Source organism: Muntiacus reevesi, chromosome 5 (assembly GCF_963930625.1).
Source record: "Muntiacus reevesi chromosome 5, mMunRee1.1, whole genome shotgun sequence".
NCBI lineage: Eukaryota > Metazoa > Chordata > Mammalia > Artiodactyla > Cervidae > Muntiacus > Muntiacus reevesi.
Window position 1 is genome coordinate 80,283,701 of NC_089253.1, and position 19,663 is coordinate 80,303,363.

A 19,663-nucleotide genomic window follows, 5' to 3' on the forward strand; every position below is an offset into this window, starting at 1 on the left:
TTTATAAGAGGTTAGCAAAACAACTCACAACAAGTGAAATCAATTACTGTGAAACTAAGTTGAGATTATGTCATAGCTAAAATTAAGAAGATCAGCACTGGAGGAGCAAGATGACGTCAGTGCAACACTGGCAATGCAACATGAACTAAATGTCCTTCCCCCAGATCACGGGACGTCACACTACTGGTGCTTGTGCAGCATCACAGGAGCTCTGTGAGGCACGGAGGCCCGTGAAATATGCATTGGCGTTCTCAGTAAGCTGTTTTGACCTCTAAAACCCATCCTGCAGTACTTCTAAAACATTCATTTAATAGATTTTGACACTATCCATACAAAATGCAGAAATGACCTATAATTTTCGGTCAGTTTTTCTGACCATCACTACCCAGGGAACTTTGGTCTATATTTTGATTACTCTTCTTAATGAGGAAAGATTAAGTCAAGAAATTACCTCGGGAATGGGTAAAGTTTGATCACTATACACCTCAGATTTAATATCAACAAACTTTTGGTTTATGCAAAACCAAGAAAACAGGAGAGCAAAACAAACAAATGAAAACAACCCTCCAGGCAACAAACTCCTGCCCAGGCTGCCAAGGGTGGCTGTCCCCCAGGACACCCCTCCTTTTTGCTTCTGGGGTTCCAGGAGGCACAGAGCAGCCACAAGTCACCTCCTCCAGATGCAGGGGTGTCACAGCTGCCCTGGACCCTGGGTTCATACAGCCTTGACCAGCTCAGAGAGAGGGGGAGCTTGCAACTGCGGGAAAAGGGAAGAGGTGAAGACCTTTTTTATTTTTCTATCCCCTGGCCAAGTACAGTGACTTGGTACAAAATAGTTGCCTAATAAATACACAACAAACAAATTCTGGCCTCAGCTTACTTTACCAGCACCATATCCATAAACTTGCACTCAACAGCTCTTTTCAACTATACCTACAGCAGTGTGGGAAGTAACTCTCCTGTCCAAATTTAATTCCTGATCAATGCTCGATGTCCCAACCTTCCTCTACACTCAGGACACCTGCATTGCCTCTGTATCTGCGTTAGTGTCTCCGTTTATTTTGATTCTAAAAACCCCCTTCACAGAAGTATATAGTTTTGTGAAATCCCTTAGAAAATTTTAAATTATTTCATTGTTTTACATAATACGATTAAGAGGGGAATTTTAAGTAAAAACATTTTATTTGAAATAAATATGTTTGCTTTCCTGGTAGCTCAGTAGTAAGGAATCTGCCTCTCAATGCAGAATATGTGAGTTTGATCCTGAGGTCAGGCATATCCCCTGGAGAAGTAAAAGGCAATCTGCTCCAGTGTTCTTACCTGGGAAATCCCACGTACTGAGGAGCATGGTGAGCTAAGTCCACGGGGTCGCAAAAGAGTTGGACACAACTTAGTGACTAAACAACAATAACAACCACCTCTGATTAAGACATCTAATTTTCTTAGGCTATTACACGTTTTATCTTACAAAAAATACACAAAACCTAATTTCTAGAAGAGAAGTTTTGAAATTTCTGCATATTACTTTACCAGCTTCCACCTTAAAGGTAGATAGTTTTCCTACAGTGTTCTGTATGAAATCTACTTCTGTGTCTTTAGAAAATAGTAAAGAGGGAACGTGCTCTCCTGTGTGTTATAAGAACAACCTAAATTGAGAAAGCATAAATAAATAGAAGTATTAGATTTTGAGCATGCTCCTTGAGTACCACAGTAACCATGAATTCTATTTATTCCAGAGCAATTCCCATTCTGTTTCTGAACCAAACACATTCACTATGTGGCATATCAGTTGATGATAAAGTATTACCTTTGCTTCATTATCTCATGTAGTCTCCCATGCTGGACACACTGTTCCTCTAATTCATCATTTCTTCTCTGTAACTTTTCCAGTTTGTCATATGTATACATTTTTTCTTGACTGAGCTGAGCTATTTCAGATCTAAAGAGATGTAAACAGAAATAACAGATGTTAAAGGTTTTTATTACCAGAGCATGTTTTTATTGTATAACCTCATCATTTCCTTGAACTCTACACTTAAACATGTGTCAATAAAATTATTTTATGTAAAATAAAATATTGCAGAAATTACGAAATGTCTAGTAGAAGGATATACACATTGCAGGAACTCAAGTGGTAGCACATAAAGGAATAACAACTTGCTCTAATAGATTTTTTGAGAAACCAGGCAAAAATTATAATCAAATCCCATTTTTAAATAGACAACTATTAAGTTACCAAATATTTACTGAGTATCTATCACAGGCAAGCTATCACGCTGTTATAGGAACAACCCCACGCCTAATTTCTATGAAAAAGAGTTGTTTCTTTTAATTGACATAACTAATTTAATGGCACAAGATTAAAATAATATAGTTTTTAAAAATGGTGGTTCTCTGCTCCCTGACCCTATGTCTAGACTGTCAATATAATTACTATTTCAGTTGTAGTTAAATCAGTATCAGTTTTATGTTATAACAACTACATAACTATTGGTCCTTGCTATCTAAGGAGTATACTATGATTATACATGTGTACATTTATATGGGGCTTCCCAAGTGGCACGAGTGGTAAAGAATCTGCCTGCCAATGCAGGAGACACGAAAGACATGAGTTCAATCTCTGGGTTGGGAAGACCTCCTGGAGAAGGAAATGGCAACCCACTCCAGTATTCTTCCCTGGAAAATTCCATGGACAAAGGTGCCCAATGGGTTACAGTCTATGGGGTCGCAAAGAGTTGAACATGATTGAGCATACATGTATATAGATACATACTTTCCCTAAATGGGTGGGCTTTACTGTGGAGTGACTGAGTGGTGAGCCATCTTTTCCGATGGGAGAGTCCCAATAGTATCAGTATCTGTAATTCTTTCCCCTGCGGCCATTCTGTTTCTCAAAGGAAGGATTTTCCAGTTTTCTGCTTGTTGTGTACAACACTAACCATCAGTGGCCTAGGAGCTGACTGGAAATAGAGGGGTGGTATTCTCACCTTTCAGAATGTAGTGCACGCATTCTTGCATGTGCTCAGTCACTCAGTCCCGTCAGATGCTTTGAGACGCCATTGGCTGTGGGCCCCTAGGCTCCTCTGTCCATGGGAATCTCCAGGTAAGAATACTAGAGGGGGTTGCCATTTCCTACTCCAAGGGATCGTCCCCACTCAGATATCAAACCCAAGTCTCCTTCAGAATGTAGACTTTCTATTAATTCCTCTATTCTAACTTCAGTACAGCTATTTAAACCAGTGCTTGCTGGTTTAATTTCTTCAGAGAGGAAGCCCATAGTCTTCTGGGTGGAAGAGTGATGGTCCCCTGGCTGCATGGGGTCGGGGGTAGAACTGTCAACTTTGGTTTCAGTCCTATGTTCCACTCCTGCCTTCTAAGTTTTTCTGGGATCCTGAGAGCAGATCAGCTTGCCTCACATACAAGTAACCTTGTCTGCAGACATTTAAGATTCCTCTTCCTCCATTTGCTAAGTCAGATACCATTCCCACAATTTTCTTTCAGTCTTCACTAATTTCATTTGGGATTACAGATATCTATTTTGATGATGTTTGATGTCTGTCAGGAAATATGCTACCTCTTCTGTGTCTTGGATGGCTATTTCAAGTCTCAAAATTTGAAGATAAGAAAGATATCTATCCAAGAAAAATTATATCCTTGTCCTTGCTTTAATTAATCATTACTTCTCACTCCACCATTTCCTCATACTACACTGCCTCATAGATTAGAAGTGAAAGCTTAAAACTCATGAATACTAAAATACGAGTAGCTAACAACTGGTTTGTTTCTTGAAGTTTAAATATTGAGTTGGCCAAAAGGCTCGTTTGGAAAAACCCAAATAAACTTTTTGGCCAACCCATAAGACACTTGATGTAAAATTACTTCCCTCCAAAGAAAGAATTCCTCCATTAGGAGCAATAGCCTTTTCAATTTTTTTTTTTTCCTGGAAAAGACTGGGATTTACTAAAGGAGTTTCCCTCAAGGACCAAACTGTTTCACATGGCAAAAAGCAGTTTCTCACTTTAGTTTAACTCATTCCTCATTTTGTTTTTACTTTGGTTCAAGTTTCATCGCAAAGGAAGCTTGTTCTGATTAATACGTGCAGTTCTTAACATGTCAGCATATTTTTTGAAACCTCTAGCTTTTATGCATACATTATCTTATAATTTATTCTCATGAACTGTGCTCTGGGCCTCATCCTTCTTGCTAGATTACGCATGAGGGCAAGGATTATCTCATTTTCAAGCTCAAATGAGGAACTCAATCTACATTTACTTTTTCTAATAAGAATTTACTTATATTTGAAACATCTAAATAAGTAAATAAACACTTCTCTCTTCTTTCAAAATCACATACAATATAAAAGAATTTAGGAGCAGTTATATAAAGCTGTTAATTTAGTATTCTTCCAAGGTTAGCGTTTTCTATCACAATATGCACTATGCACTAAAATTCCTAAAGGACCAAAAATACCCTTAAACCAGATTAGAAGAAAATGCAGAAGAATGTTATCTATTCTCAGGTACTTTCCCAGAAAAAAAAAAAACAGTCACTAAAAGAAAAATCAGGGAGGAAGCATAGATTTTACAGTATAAAAATATAAAGCTTCTATTCACAACAAAAAACATGTTTTCATGAGAATGTTCCTTGTAACACTGTTTCTAGACGCAACCTTGTTCTGCAACCTAATCTAACAAAACTTAACCCAGAAATGTATCAACAGATGATTAGTTACATTACATGAAAAAAGAACTATCAAGATGCTATTCTGATAATATGGCTATCTACTGGTATTAAATATTGACCTAAAGCATGACATATTGGTAAAAAAGGAAAGTATTAAAAATCAGTATAAAGTAATTCTATCTTATAAAATGAAAAATATCATCTCTTGGTGTCCAGATTAGAAATTTCTTTTTTTTCTTTTCTTTATTTTCTGAATTTTTACAATGAACATGTATTTAAGACAAAAAATAAAGTCACTTTGATTCTGAAAATGTTCATTAAGAAACAAAAAGAACTGGGGACAAGTTTTTCAAAGTTAAAAAAAAGGGGGGATGTAAAAAATGAGATGAATGAATATTAGAAGCATTAAATAATAAATCGTAATTCCCCACTCTTCATCAAAATTCCAATTAAAAAAGTACAAGGGATATGAAAAATATTCACAGAAGAATAAACATAAATGATCTATAAACATTTAGAAAATATTCAATTTCCCTATTACTCAAAGAAATGCCTAATAAAAGCAGATAAATTTGTCTTTAATAAAAGTCAAACATTTATTGTATGCCTATACTATACCAGGTTGTAGAATTCATCCTTCACATTATGATCTCAATTAATCCTACAAGGTAACTGTTTATTTCCTTTTCTCTGTGGGGTAAATATGAGATTTAATGATTTGCCTAAGGTCACCCAAATGGTTATTAGCCAAGCCCAGACACAAACACTGTTCTGGCCAACTCTAAAGGGGTTGCCCCACCCACCGTGCCACACTGCCTCTCACTTCTTTTTATAAAAATCTCTCACTTCTTTTTGTCACATACTGGTATGCACAGAGATATACTGAGCAGAATTTAGTGCAGTACTTAAGCAAAGTCACATACGTTAACAGCCTTAAAAGGGTGCATAGTCTTTGGACCAGCAATCCTCTTTCAGACATTTCAACTAAAAAGATCATGAAAAAAATCAGATTTAGGTATAAAATTATTATTAGATTATTCATTACATTTAAAAATAGTTTAAAATTCTGATGAATTACTATGCACACAAATGATTCAGTTAAAATTATGTTCCCACAGTATTTACTGATGTAGAAAATTGTACATTAGATAATATTAAATAAAAAAGCAAGATGCAGCTACACACACACACCCACACACACACACACACACTGATATGTCACAGTACAAATGTATGGTAACTTACACATATACTTACACATGGAAAAGGACAGAAAAGAAATACATCCAAAGTTAACAATGGTTAGCTGGATGGCAATGTCACAGAAAAATAAATGCCTGATATTGAATTTATCTTATGTATATAATTTCAAAAATATAGATGTTAATTGTAAAGTACATATTACTATCAGGTATTTTATTTCTATAGTATTTTTCTGCTTTGCATATTTTATGTGTATGTTTTTTGTTTGTTTATAGTAGTAATCTGCCTACCAACTTCCAATGCTCAATAAAAATTTGGTACATGTATATGTTCATTATCTTTTATTTGTCTTTAGTCCATGATATATTGAAAGAACTAGCCATTTGCAAAGTTTAAAGAGTAAACTTATGAGCTTCTATGTTAGCTTGAGATTACATTTGTGGCATGACTATCATATAAAAAGAAAATTGACTCTAATCCATTTTCATAGAAAATTTAGGTAATTTCTGGCTTTACGGAAGCATGAACTTCTCTCTGCATTTTTATATAGCAGTTATATTGTGTAATTACATTTGCATGAAGTATAATATTTTACTACTATAATTAGTATTACAGTGATTGCTTTTTAAGGAAAAACATGACCCCTTAATTTTTTATTCTTTTAGAGATTCATTCAACTTTTGGTAGTAATTAACAGAGGCCAATATCAGTTTCTTCCTGTATAATATAATTTTTGGAGCATCCCAAACTAACATCATCTAAACATGCAAAAAAAAAAAAATAGTTCAACCGGGTGTGTGTTCTTTACTTCAATTAAACTCACACAGTTGGATACCTACTGTTGCCAAAACAGTAATATAATTTATACATTATAGTCCACACAGTAAAACTACACTAAAAGTCATTTAACAATATTTATAACACCATAAAATACAGTGTTAAAATATATGAACTGCAATATGTACCAAAATTGTAAAATTTGTTTCTCATCATCAGTGATTAAAACCAGGATCATTGCTCTAGCCTCAAAACCCACAACCCTGGTGACAGATTAGAATTCAAATCTTAATGATCAATTTACAATTAACAAGATAGAAGTGAAACAAATTAAACCAACCATTATATATAACGAGACCCAATGGACTCCCATTGTTCCTCTTAATTACAAAACGCAAATCACAAATACACAATGGGTACTGTTAGACATCAATCCACAAGCCTAGCAACCCAGAAAGTGACAATGACAGAAAAGAAAGAGAAGCAAAACCACATAGACCCCAGTTTTATGCTCTCTGTCCTATTCTTTTCAATGGGGCAAAAGTGTTAAGAGGTGAAAACCTAGCACATGCTGGACCCCCAGTATGCAGCTGGCAGAGGGTCCCTTCTAGCCGGTGTCCAACCTTTCTGAGCTCTTCCCAAGGCATGTTTTAGATTTCACTGCAAACTGAGCTGCAAACATTTTAGTGCTGATTCATCTAAGCGCTTTGGGAGAGGGAACACTTCCTTTACTTTAATAGAAAAAAAAAAAAATCACAGTTGCACCAAAGATATTTAAATATCTCCATGTACCAACTTTGAAAACAAGCCTATCTATCACTGTAATAGGCTCTCAGAGTCCTGGGGAATAAAGACAAAGGGAGCTAAAGTTTATGTGAGTTTCATCTAAAATCAGCCAGAATGTCTGCCTGGTGCCAATTAAAAGCAAAAAGGAATTACTGCTCTTGTCTGATGGTCAAAAACAAGCTACATAAAATGCATGAAATTGGCAGTTCACTTTTAGCTTTAAAGTGAGATGTGCCATTCACAAAACCTGGGGTTACAGACACCACTCGAGCAGTGTGGAAGGCATGCTGTGTAGGAAGTACTGGCTCGTCACTGTGGAGGGCTTGCAGACAGCAGAAGCAATAAGCACAGCCATAATGCACTTACGTCTACTTGGGAAAAAACACATATAACATACACACAGGCGGAGGAAACATTTCTAAACACTTTCACAAAGCAGCTTAGCATGTTGACGGGGTAAAGAGTAAGAGTGTCTGGGAGTGGTTTCCCTGCATTGTCAGCTAACCCAGTGATTCTTCAGGGGCTCTAGTCAAAGGACTAGATCTATGATTTTTTTTTTTTTTAAAAAAAAAGCTTAAATAAATGGCATGAATCCATATATTTAGTATGGGATTTTGAATAACATAAAATTCTCAGACCAAAAAAAATGTTTAAATTGTTCATCAACATGAAATAAATACACTTACTTTCAGGAAAAAATTTTACTGCGGTACTCTGAAGAAAACCTGGATTAAAATTACCCTATGGTTTAAATAATGATTTTGGAGATGGTACTTTCAAAATGACAACAGCTTAGAAAAGTCAAAAGACTTCAAGATTTCCTCATCTCAAAGCACAGGGCGGGGGCTATTTACCCCAAAAGTTTAGTAGAAGGTAAATAGAGGCTCACTGCTGGAGAGCTACTACAGGGCTTCATAAATTCATAGTTTTATTTTAAAAGAAAGACTTGGAGCCCTAAAAGTTTTATAGATGTTTTCAAGACAAAGATAGTATCTAAAAATGGAGTGTCTTTCATGTAGGAAGCCAGAGTGAGATGAGAAATTAAGAGTAAACAAATAAGAAACCCCCAGTGCTCGCTTCGGCAGCACATATAATAAGAAACCCCCAAACACAACTGATCCTATCTACTAATTTCTTGTGAGACACACAAAACATATATTTTGTCAATTTTAGGGGCCCTAAAACATTGTAACAATAATAAGTTACAACTTAATTTAGTTTTTATTATTTGCTAGGTTTTAGTTTGGAATCAACTTATAAAGTTACAGTAGATGAGTATTTTAACTCTTCAGACTTGCAAGACAAAGTCCAGAGCAGGACCTGAAACACAACAAAATCTACATTGCCTTCAAAAAGGTTTTCCATTGTGGTATAGACTTAATGTCTGTCAGCAAATTATGGCACTCAGACCCTGGCAAAGACAATGATTGCTAGGTGAAGGGATATCTTCATTGCCAGTCAAGAGCCTTAAAATGATGCCATTAGTGACAGCAATCGCACCTACTGTATACTTTTATGTGTCAAGCATGGTGTTATGTGCTCTATGTATACCTATATCTAAATTTCTAATTTCCACCAAAATCCTGTATCATAGTTTTTAAAAGGTTTTTACAAATGGAGAAGCTGAGGTTTGGAGAAATTAAGCCAGGGACCCAAGGTTATGAAGCTAAGTGGCAAAGCAAGATTCAAACCTTATTCTTTCTGAATTCCGAAGTGTTTTTTACTGCACACTGCCTGTCATCAACAAAGAAACAGTGTGGAACCAGAGTCAGATCATGATAGAGAGGGTAGCACCATGCTTGTTTGTTTCATTCATTCATTCATTCAGTATGTATTGGCTACCAGGTCAGATGGTAAAGAATCCACATGCAATGCAGGAGACCTGGGTTTGATCTCTAGGCTAGGAAGATCCCCTGGAGGAGGACACGGCAACTCAACCCAGTACTCTTGCCTGGAGAATCCCCATGGACTGAGGAGCCTGGCGGGCTACAGTCCAGGGGGTCGCAAAGAGTCAGACACGACTGAGCAACTAAGCAAGCACAGCACCAGTTCTGTATCAGACATAAAGGAATACGTTCAGTTTACAAAGTAGTGATCAGGAGCTAAAATTGGAGTGAGAGGAGATGAAGTGAAGAGAGACTGAGGGTCAAGTTCACTAGAGCCGAGTAAACTGATAGACCTAGAACAGGGAGACGGCGGCCTCAGAGCACATGGCACAGGTTAACCCCGGCTCACAGTTAACCCTCACATAAGCAAGTATGCTCCATGGAAATTTAAAGATTAATTTTTCCCTCCTAAACTTTCCCATCATAATTACTTTGGTCTGGATTTTCTTTTGTGGTGGATGTAAGATATTCTTATGAAAGGTCATATGTAGGCTTTGGAACCAGAAATATCTAAGTTAGAATTCTAGGGTACCTACTTGTTAGCTATTTAAATGCTCTGAGTATTGGTTTCCTCATCCATAAAAGAAGCTAATTCATGTCTCAAGCTGTTGTGAGAATTAAATAATATAAAGCAAGCATATAGCTTCTCTTTCTCTTTTATATACTTCAATTTCCTGAATTATATCTGAATTAGACAGCAAGATAATTAATCAGTAATCAATCCCAAAGCAATCTTAAGATAACACAATCTTTTAAGGCCCAATTTTTTCTTAAATTATTAATGTGTTTGTTTGTATCTGTGTGAAGTAAATCAAATATTTCTAGTTAGAATACTTCCTGTTGATATGAGGGTCTCCTCCAGGGCAAAATTATTTGGGTTTCCTTGTCAAATTTCTTGGAAATACTGGTATTTTGGCACTCTGAGCCTTTTCCTTTCCCAAATAAGATATCTAATTAGTATTCACTAAGAAGGTGCATGCTCAGAGCACATTCTGGGTGGTTATAGGAGTTTCTATGCCATTAGTGACAGCAATCGCACCTACTGAATACTTTTATGTGTCAAGCATGGTGTTAGGTGCTCTATGTATACCTATATCTAAATTTCTAATTTCCACCAAAATCCTGTATCAAGAATGAATAGAATTCATAAGTGCTCTGATTTTCCAAAAGATTCAGGGATGGGGATTCCACAAGCTAGGCCAGATTATTGATGCAGGAACCCAAGCTGGGGCTCAGAGTGATCAGATACACTCTGATCCTCCTAGAAATTTGTTCTGAATGACACACCTAAGCCAGTAGTTGGTTTGCTGAGCCTTACTGCTTGCTCTTTGATAATATAAGCCAGTTTCAAAACAATATAAAAGAGAAGATATACTATTTTCCCATTAGGTTATATTGTAACTGATACTTTAGCTAGTTAAGTGAATGGTTTCTTTTGAATTAACGTCAAAGCAATTCTGTTCAACATCATTCATTTGTAAGAGGAAACCACAGTTTGGACAGGTCAAATAAATTTGCCCAAGATTACACAGTTACTGTCAGAGTTAAGATGAGAACTCAGGCTTCTTAGAATTTAGAATAGAAATAATTCATTTATTGTGATAATATGATTGAAAAATGTACAGAAAAAATTCACTAAAATCTCAATCAATGGATTTATAAAAGAGCATATACTTATAAAATGAACGATGTCTGTTCTATTAAAATAAAACAATTTTAGGAGAAAAGATGGTTTTGGTTTATTTCAAAGTGTCATCTACATTAATTTTTATACATATGTATTTTATTTATTATCATTTGACTTAAAGATAGCTGTTATGTGTTCGTGGAGAACTATAATACACTAAAACATGTTGGCTGAATTAAAATAAAATTTTAGAACTGCTTGACTCACCTGTATGTTTTATTAGAATAATTGCCATTTTGACCCTTGTGTTCTAACATTTTGTAGTTTTCAATTCTGAACATTAAGAAGGTCAAATAATAGCATGTATACCTAATTATGAAAAAACACTGAGGTGTCTATATGGACAATTAAGAAAATTTTCATAGAGAGAAAATGTTTTTCACAGGGAATATGTCAATACCTATCTAATTTTGACATTAAACTATAAAATAGTGGAAATGCTGTTTTTTAGGGAAAAAAATTACAGCATTCACATAAACAGTGCTCTGAAAGTACTGCATAAATAATATTACCCACCTGCTTTTCTGGGAGATTTGTTCCAGTTTCTTGGCTAGCATGCAGCACTCTTCCTTCAACTTTGTCAAAAATGAATTCTGGGAGGTCAGCAATGAATACTGCTCATTTTCTAGAAATAACAAGAAACCCTCCTGTAAACATCAGATGTTTATGGTTGTAGCTCTGCAGTGCAATGCATAGTGGTAAAAGCAATAAGACTGACTACCACATGTTTCCTGTAAGACAGTAGATCACTTTTATGGTCCTAGGTCAAAGGAAAGCTCATCTGGCAAGACACTGAATCTTGTGAGACATTTATTTTCCTAATAATTACACACCAGAAACATTTCTGATCATACCAGTTTTGTGTAAATTTTAACATGCTAATAACTGTCAAATACTTCAAGTGGGATCATAGATTTTTTGATCTTTGTAATTTTCAATATACTCTTCTTTTGAAAATTTTGTTCTAAACAGAATGTCAAACTTATCACAATCAGGTAATTCAAAACTAAAATAATTGAGGAACTCTTTATATACTGTAATTCATGCTTTGTTTCATATTTTCTCATATATTTCACTATCCCCACCTTGCATATACTTCTCTGTTTATAAAAGAAAAACACATAATTTTCCTTATATTTCCATCAACAGTGTGAGCTTCAGTGCAGATCTGACCAAAGAAACTGAAGAGAGTATGTATTTTTGTGCAAAATACAAGGAAGTATTCTTATGGTGGCTCAGTTAATACTCTTATCTAGTATTCAGAGATACTGCCGAAGACTCCTTGACCACCAGGATCCTCCTAGTAGTGGGGGCAAACAATAATTTATCCTATAACTTCCTCCTTTTGTTTTTAGTGGAAAAACAACTAGTAAGCCTGGTAAATTTTCATTTCTTCTGGCCAAACGCTGTGAGAAGAAAATCTCTACTGAAATTGATGGGTGAATTATGCAGATCAATATGACATTTGCCTCTTTATTGGCAAATACATAACTTAATGAATTTTATGTTAGCAATTTTTCACTTATAAGCAGCACTTTTTTTTTAAACCATGTTATCAAATATAGTATACATTAAATCACATGAAAATTAGGTGAAAGGTTTAACAGGCCCTTTCTTTCTCTTCAGTTTTCGATAGTGACTGGCAAAAAAGCATATAGCATACAAAGCAAAATAAATCAAGACGCTAAAAATTAAGCAACATTTCTCTGGAAGAGACAGGATCAATTAAACTTTCCTTTTAATAGTACAATCAGCTTGGAGTATGTGGTGTGGAATTATAATGACTGACACTGTCTTGTTTTGACTAACACTTTCTGTGAACACACAACTCAAAAGTGAAAGGAACTACAGAATGCTCCGACTGAACAAATCAAACTGCCTATTTTCAAAGTGCATTTTACTTTCAAATTAAAGGTAAAGAGTTACTGGCCAACTCAGCCTGCAGAATAGCGCCAATGTGATGAAAGATGGCAATTTTTAGCCAAGCTGCCAGCTGTGGTCAATGCCTTGTATTAGTGAATTTTAACAGCAGTTGTGAGAACTTGAAGAATGCAAAGGATTAAACATCACTTTAGACTGGGTTGGGGGAGGTGGGATAATCATACAAATGCTAAAAATGTTCGAAGCTGCAAAGATTAAATAAAGGAACATATCAATTTGGAGCCACTGAATTACATCCAGCTGCGACAGTGAATTAAGAACCGATTAATGGCTAAAGCTTTTCTCCAGTTTGGATGCTGAAGCAAACTCATTAGGCTTTTAGAGTAGCTATAATGTGTGTACTGTGGGAACTGTTCAGTGCTATTCAGGAGACTCTAACTGTAAGCTCAGAGCATTTCCCGCAGAGCTTCTGATGCTATTTTCTTTATATAACATGTGTGCCTGAAAACCCAGCCAAAAACAAGCCCTTTGTTTTTCTACTTTGTTGTGGTCTCTCTCAGCTTTACGTTTCTTGAACACAGGTAAATAAACTCATAATCCAGATGGTGCAACAGATGTGAGAGCAGCACTCTGAAATCAACAGACAGTGGGCAATACTTTCCATTTTCTCTTTTAAACGCTAACTAATATGTAATTCGGAATCTCCGGTGTAGTTAGCATCTGCTCCCTTCGGCCAGCCAAAGGTTACAGGTGTTCCTGATGTCATTTCACAGTAAGGCGTGGGCCTGGCTTGTGAGCAAGTGCCCAGGCTCTAATCTTTCCCTACCACCTACCAGTTTTGTCATGCTGGGCTTCCATTTGCTGTATCTTCTGTGTCAGCTCCTGCTCTCTTTGCTGGGCCTGAAGGGCTTGGGCCTTTGCTTCATTGCTAAAGCTCTGCTGAATGCTATCTTTTTCCAGTCTACAAGGCAGAGAGGAGACAGACAGAAATTTAATCTACAGATGCACTAACCCCCATCATTTCCCCTCCAGACCTCAGAGAGCTGATATGGAGTAAACTGTTCAGCATAAGCAGACAACAGTCTTTCCACAAACTCCCAATTTTCAGGTGAAAATTCAAAGGACCTTTCGAGCAATGTTCAATACCTGCCATAAATCCAATGGACTAAGGTAAGCAACTTTAAAAATCAAAACATCATGACAACTGAATTAATGGTGCTTTGTAACTTTAAAACACAAACATCATTTTCTATAACATTCTCATTGTTGCTAGCCGCCAATTAATCTTTTTTCTCCTGAATGGTCAATATTTCCTAAAGATCCTGAAGTTATAGGATCAATACAGTGTGACCCAATACACCCCAAAACTTAAATTCTTGAAACTAAGTTTTGGGGATCACCTCTGCTTTTCTTCCTAAACTTAATATGGAATCGCAAATATAATGCAGGAGATTTTATCTAGAGGCAGAAACGTATGCTTTCATTAAATATTTTCACAGGTTAGGCCATGTAATGCGAATATAAATATGAAAGTGAAAAAATGTCTCCCAGAACTTCATAATCAAATCTCTTTTGGGTCACACTGAAAGAATTGCAGGATGAGAAGCTTCTGAAGTCAAAGACGAGAGCTCATCCCACTGTGATTGGATATTGACCAGTGGATAGGTCTATATCCAATCACAGTGACTCCTAAAGAGATAAACTTCCTAAACAGTTAGAACCTGAAGAATGCAAGGACCTCATCTCTGACACCACTGGGGATACTGACACTGTGTGCAAGCACGCACACACACACACACAACACACACACATGCTTGTGCAAACACACACATTAGGTGGGTTCTTTGTACTCTAAGTATGGATAGGTGATATGAAAGTTTCCTTGCATTAGCTGGCTTAGTTATTTCTAACTCCTAATCTCCTTGTGGGCATTTCTCATCCATGCTGCTTTAGTTTACTAATTGAGAGATTTACTGTCTTGTCTTTGCCAAACTAAAAATAAACAATCCCATAAACCTATCACTACTAGTCTATGTACCGCTGTGGAACTTCAGATCACTGGCTTCTAATTATAAAGCAACATAAGGAAAGTCTGTATTGAAATCGGTCAATGCATGTGGTAATGTTGTAGTAAAAAATTCCAGAATGAAAATACACCCACACCTCACTCAAATGGATCATCAGGGGGCCACGCTAAATGTGAAATAAGGTCCCTTCTGGTACTTTTAATAACAACACCCCTTGGACTGGCTCCAAGGTCTTGCCTCATACTCAGTTCCAAACTGGCATATTGCAGCAAATGGAGTCGGGCTAGGCCACTTTTTGCCTTTCCAGTCATACCACATACATTTTGGCCATGGAAAACTGCATGTCTCCATGTTATGCTGGGTGAGGGGGGTCCTCACTCCCTCTCTGCCCTCCACCAACTCCTGTCATCCTTGCCCAATATATGCTTTTCCTTTAGGACCTGCTCAATATTCCCCTCCTCTTCTCCCCCTTCTCCTAAATTAGCTATTCTTTCCCCAAGGTGACATCAGTAATGAAAGAAAGTGAAAGTGTTAGTCGTTCAGTGTCACATCCAACTCTCTGCGACCCCATGGACTGTAGCCTGCCAGGCTCCTCTGTCCCGGGGATTTCCCAGGCATTTCCTCCTCTAGGGGAGCTTCCTGACCCAGGGATAGAACCCATGTCTCCTGCCTTGGCAGGTGAATTCTTGACTTTGAGCCACCTGGGAAGCCCTGTGTACATATGCATCCTACTAAGATAACATTTGTCACAGTTCGGTTGTTGGTTTACTTGTCTGAATCTTTTTGTCCTATTTGTCTATACATACTCTGAGCCCAGTTCAGTATGTGGCACATAGGAAGTGGGCAGTGAACAATTAATTAATGGATGTTCTTACATACTTGCCATAGGGAAAAGAAGGCTGCAATCTTTAAGTGAAGCTGCAGAATCTGCTCAGGTCTTACATGAGGAGGCAAAAACTTTCCAAACATGTTAAAAGAGAGAGAGAGAGAAGAGTACAGAAGAGGATAGTTCTAATGGTGTTGCCAGCTAAGGAGTCAACTTAAAAAGGGCACCTTGGATTCTTTCATTGAGCAACCATCTCCAAGACAGAGACTTAGGATTATGAGACTCCCAATGCTGGGTGACCAAAAAATGCAGTGTTCAAAACCAATACCCACTGGAGAGTAAAACGGGCAGTAAAAAAAAAAAATAAATAAAAAAGACAATTATTATTATTAATTAGTAATTAACAATAAATTATACTAAGGCAGTCATAACTGGGACTACCGTTTGTAGACTGGGGCTTATGGTTCACTTACACATTAAGTGTAATGAGTTGTCAATCTCGACAGTAGTTTTCAGAATGAGGAATTACCTGACTATTGATCTCCTAGAGAAAAGAATCACTGTCTTATTGTAGTTCTCCTCATAAAACAATTTAAAACGATGCTCTACCAACAATGTTATTACACATCAACTTTTGTTTATTGACTTCTCCAACTTTTACTCTTTCTAAGAAACTACACATTTTACTTTCAATTACATAAAAAAATGGCATATTCTTGCTTTCTTACCTTCTTTATATACTCCTTTCCTTCTACATTGCCCCTTTTCCCCCACAGGTTCTTTCTTTTTTTTTTTTTAAATACAATTTTAAAATGTTAGAAATGAGAAGGAATCTCAAATTTGTTTAATCAAACCCTTTCACATTATAGTTGGGGAGAAGAAGAGGGCTATAAAGCGTTAGAAATCTGCTCAAAGGTTACTGTAAATGCTATAAAGGCAGAGGTGGGATTTGATATATTTTGATTTAGGTAATGCAATAGTGGGTTGAAAGAATTATTAAAAGTTATCTGGGTATTCAAGGGCGTGATCAGAGAAGAATCCAAAACAATTCATTTAATAATTTAACATAACTCTATTATGTGAAAGACATTCTGCTAGATACAGGTCAAATGAAGATAGGTAAGTACGGCATAGTCCTTACCCTAATAGGAAATTCAAAATGGCCAAAATAAAAGGTGAAATACACTATAAAAAAGGTACTAGGGAATAAAACTTTCAAAGAATAGAAAGAGCTCAATGCCAGCTGGGTGTGATAGCCTCATGAAAGATAGCTAGGCCAGTCTTCCCCTGCTGGTTTTCATTCAGTCCTCACTCAAAATACTGATAATCTCATGTAACCAAACTTATAGTTAGACATCCTTTACAAACTGAATAAAAGCAATGAGAGTAGAGAAGAATTTCTTGGTTGTTATTCAAATAATGCTGAAATATTTATTCATAATAACTAAAACCTAGAAATAACCTACATGTCCATGAACTGCTTAATAGATAAACTGTGATACAGTCTTACAATGGACTACTAGGAGTGGTAGTAACAAAATAGTGATAAAAGGGAACTGTTACATATAACACCTGGGTGAATCTCAAAGACAGTATGCTTAAAGAAGCCTGGCACAAAAGGTATATTTTATGATTTCATTTACATGAAATTCTAGCAAATTAAACTATAGTGTGACTGATCAGTGTTTCGAGGACCTGGAGTTAGGGGACGGGCATAAGGGAATTTTGGGGGTTAATAGAAACGTTCTCTATCATGGTTATGATGGTTCTGTAACTGTGCACATTTGTCAAAACACATTTAATTGCAAACTTAAAATTGGCGATTTTTATTATATTTAAATTTACCTCAATAGAGCTGACTTTAAAAAGGAGCAAATGTACTAGAATTGGAACATCCACATTTTTCTCCAAGTTATCTACATCACCTGTGGCAGCACATGCATGTGTGAGTCATGTCCATGCTTACTTGATAACAATTGAGAGTTATTAATAAAAGGAGGGAGCAGTACTCTGGAGTCTCAAATATGACTAAGTATACACAGAGGTTTAGGCACTCCTTTTTTACAATTATAATTCTGGTTGATTATATTTTCTCAAAATGTCATTTGCTATCCCATTTAAAAAAAATGGATTGAATAAAATGGAATTGAAGAATTAACTTTATGTTTCTAATCCACAGCTTTTCCATCTTGTTTATTTTAAATCTTGCTATTTAAAAAAATCCATGTTACAGAACAAAGATGATTTATTAAAAAGATTTTTTAAAAATTTCACTACTTACATTAAAGGACTAAAAGTTTCTGAAGATCCTAAAGTTCACCGGTGAGTGTGGGTCAGAAATCATGAAAGCCTTAAGTATAACCTGAGGACAAGGACGTGGTGGTGGCAGTGATCTGAGGCACCAATCCTGTCTGCCATGTTTATACTCATCTTTTTACGAGTGACTGAAATTCTAGTACCAGACATATAACCATTTTTGGTTAAAGGGTGTTTTTCCCTTTTAAAGTAAAATATAGAGAGCTTCATAACAGTAGCATATTGGTATAATAAAATGTATGAGACCATTTACAACATGCTTACTAGATGAGAGCCATTCTTGATGGACTTATAGAGAGAAGTAGCAGGGTGCTAAGATATATGATGTCCTTTTGTCCCAATAATGGTGATATCATCTTTGATCACTTGGTTGATGTTATTAGTGTCCTGGAAAATGTTTAATAATTGATTCGGGGTGGGGACATCCCTCATTTGCAGTGCTTACCAATTTTCAGTGTAAATACTTTTACTGGGGCCTATTTTAATGATATGATATTATCTTATCCTTGTGCACGTGTTGGCTTTCTATTCTATAAGATGTTCCGGGTTCATCTTGTACTGTCCTTTACCAGCCTTGGAATCAGCATTCGCTCAAGGAGCTCTTGTGCCTTTTAGTGGAGAATCCAAGATGTGTCACTAGGTGGTAATCATTGCTACTGACAAGTCTTGGCTTCTAGGTCACCTTAGTAGACAGAGCCAGTATATGAATATGAAAGTATATATAAATGTATAGATTTGAATATTTGTCTATAGGCCTTTATATGAATATAAACATAACACATTCAAATTGATGTCTCTAATCCCAACCCAGTAACATAGATATAACCTAGTTTTCCCTCTTTCCCTAAGTGTAACATTCTTCTCAACAGCGAGAAACTTGGAATCCGTTATCTTTAACATATTCATTTTCTTGAACTTAGTATACACAGAAAGTGCTTTCAAAGTTGCTAATCTACTATGGAAAGCAAATCTATGAGTAACTAGAATTAAATATTTCCTTATAGTTTTGCTTTATCTAAAAAACTGAACAATAGTTGATTTATGATATTGTGTTAGTTTCAGGGGTACAGCTAAGTGATTCAGATTCTTTTCCATTATAAGTTACTACAATATATTGAATATAGTTTCCTGTGTGATACAGTAAATCTTTTTTATTTATTTTATATACAGTGGTATCTACCTATTAATGCTTCTTTTTTGTTGTTGTTTTAAAAAAAAGCATACACACCATTTTTCAATTGATTCTCTGTATTCTGGGAAAATCACATCTAAGGCAATGGAGTACAGCAGAAAACTCACAGAGCTAGAGGGTCCAAGTATAGTATAATATCCTTATTACCTCCTCATTGCCTATGTGACCACAAACAAGGAACTTAATTCTTTAAATCTGAAGATTCTTCATGGAAATAGGACAGGAAAAATTCTATCTTTAAAAGTTAATAATAATTTTAGTAGCCTGTTACTTATTAATATTTAGCATAAGCTAAGTTCTTTATGCATTCTTTTATTAATCTCACACAACTCTAAGAAGTAGGTTCTCTTATTATCCTTACTTTATAAATGAGGAAATTGAGGCCTGGAGAAGGTGTAC

General features: G+C 36.0%; 1 protein-coding gene across 4 annotated transcripts in view; it reads right to left on the reverse strand.

Annotated features, from left to right (window-relative positions):
• Window positions 1-19,663, reverse strand: part of SDCCAG8 (SHH signaling and ciliogenesis regulator SDCCAG8) — a 248,408-nt gene that overhangs the window by 65,210 nt on the left and 163,535 nt on the right. For all 4 annotated transcript variants that reach the window (XM_065935618.1, XM_065935615.1, XM_065935616.1 and 1 more), the window contains exons 14-16: window positions 13,737-13,864; window positions 11,539-11,647; window positions 1,808-1,939 (exon numbers count right to left, since the gene is read on the reverse strand). In XM_065935618.1, coding sequence (XP_065791690.1) covers window positions 1,808-1,939; window positions 11,539-11,647; window positions 13,737-13,864 — 369 coding nt within the window. The remainder of the gene's footprint in view (window positions 1-1,807; window positions 1,940-11,538; window positions 11,648-13,736; window positions 13,865-19,663) is intronic.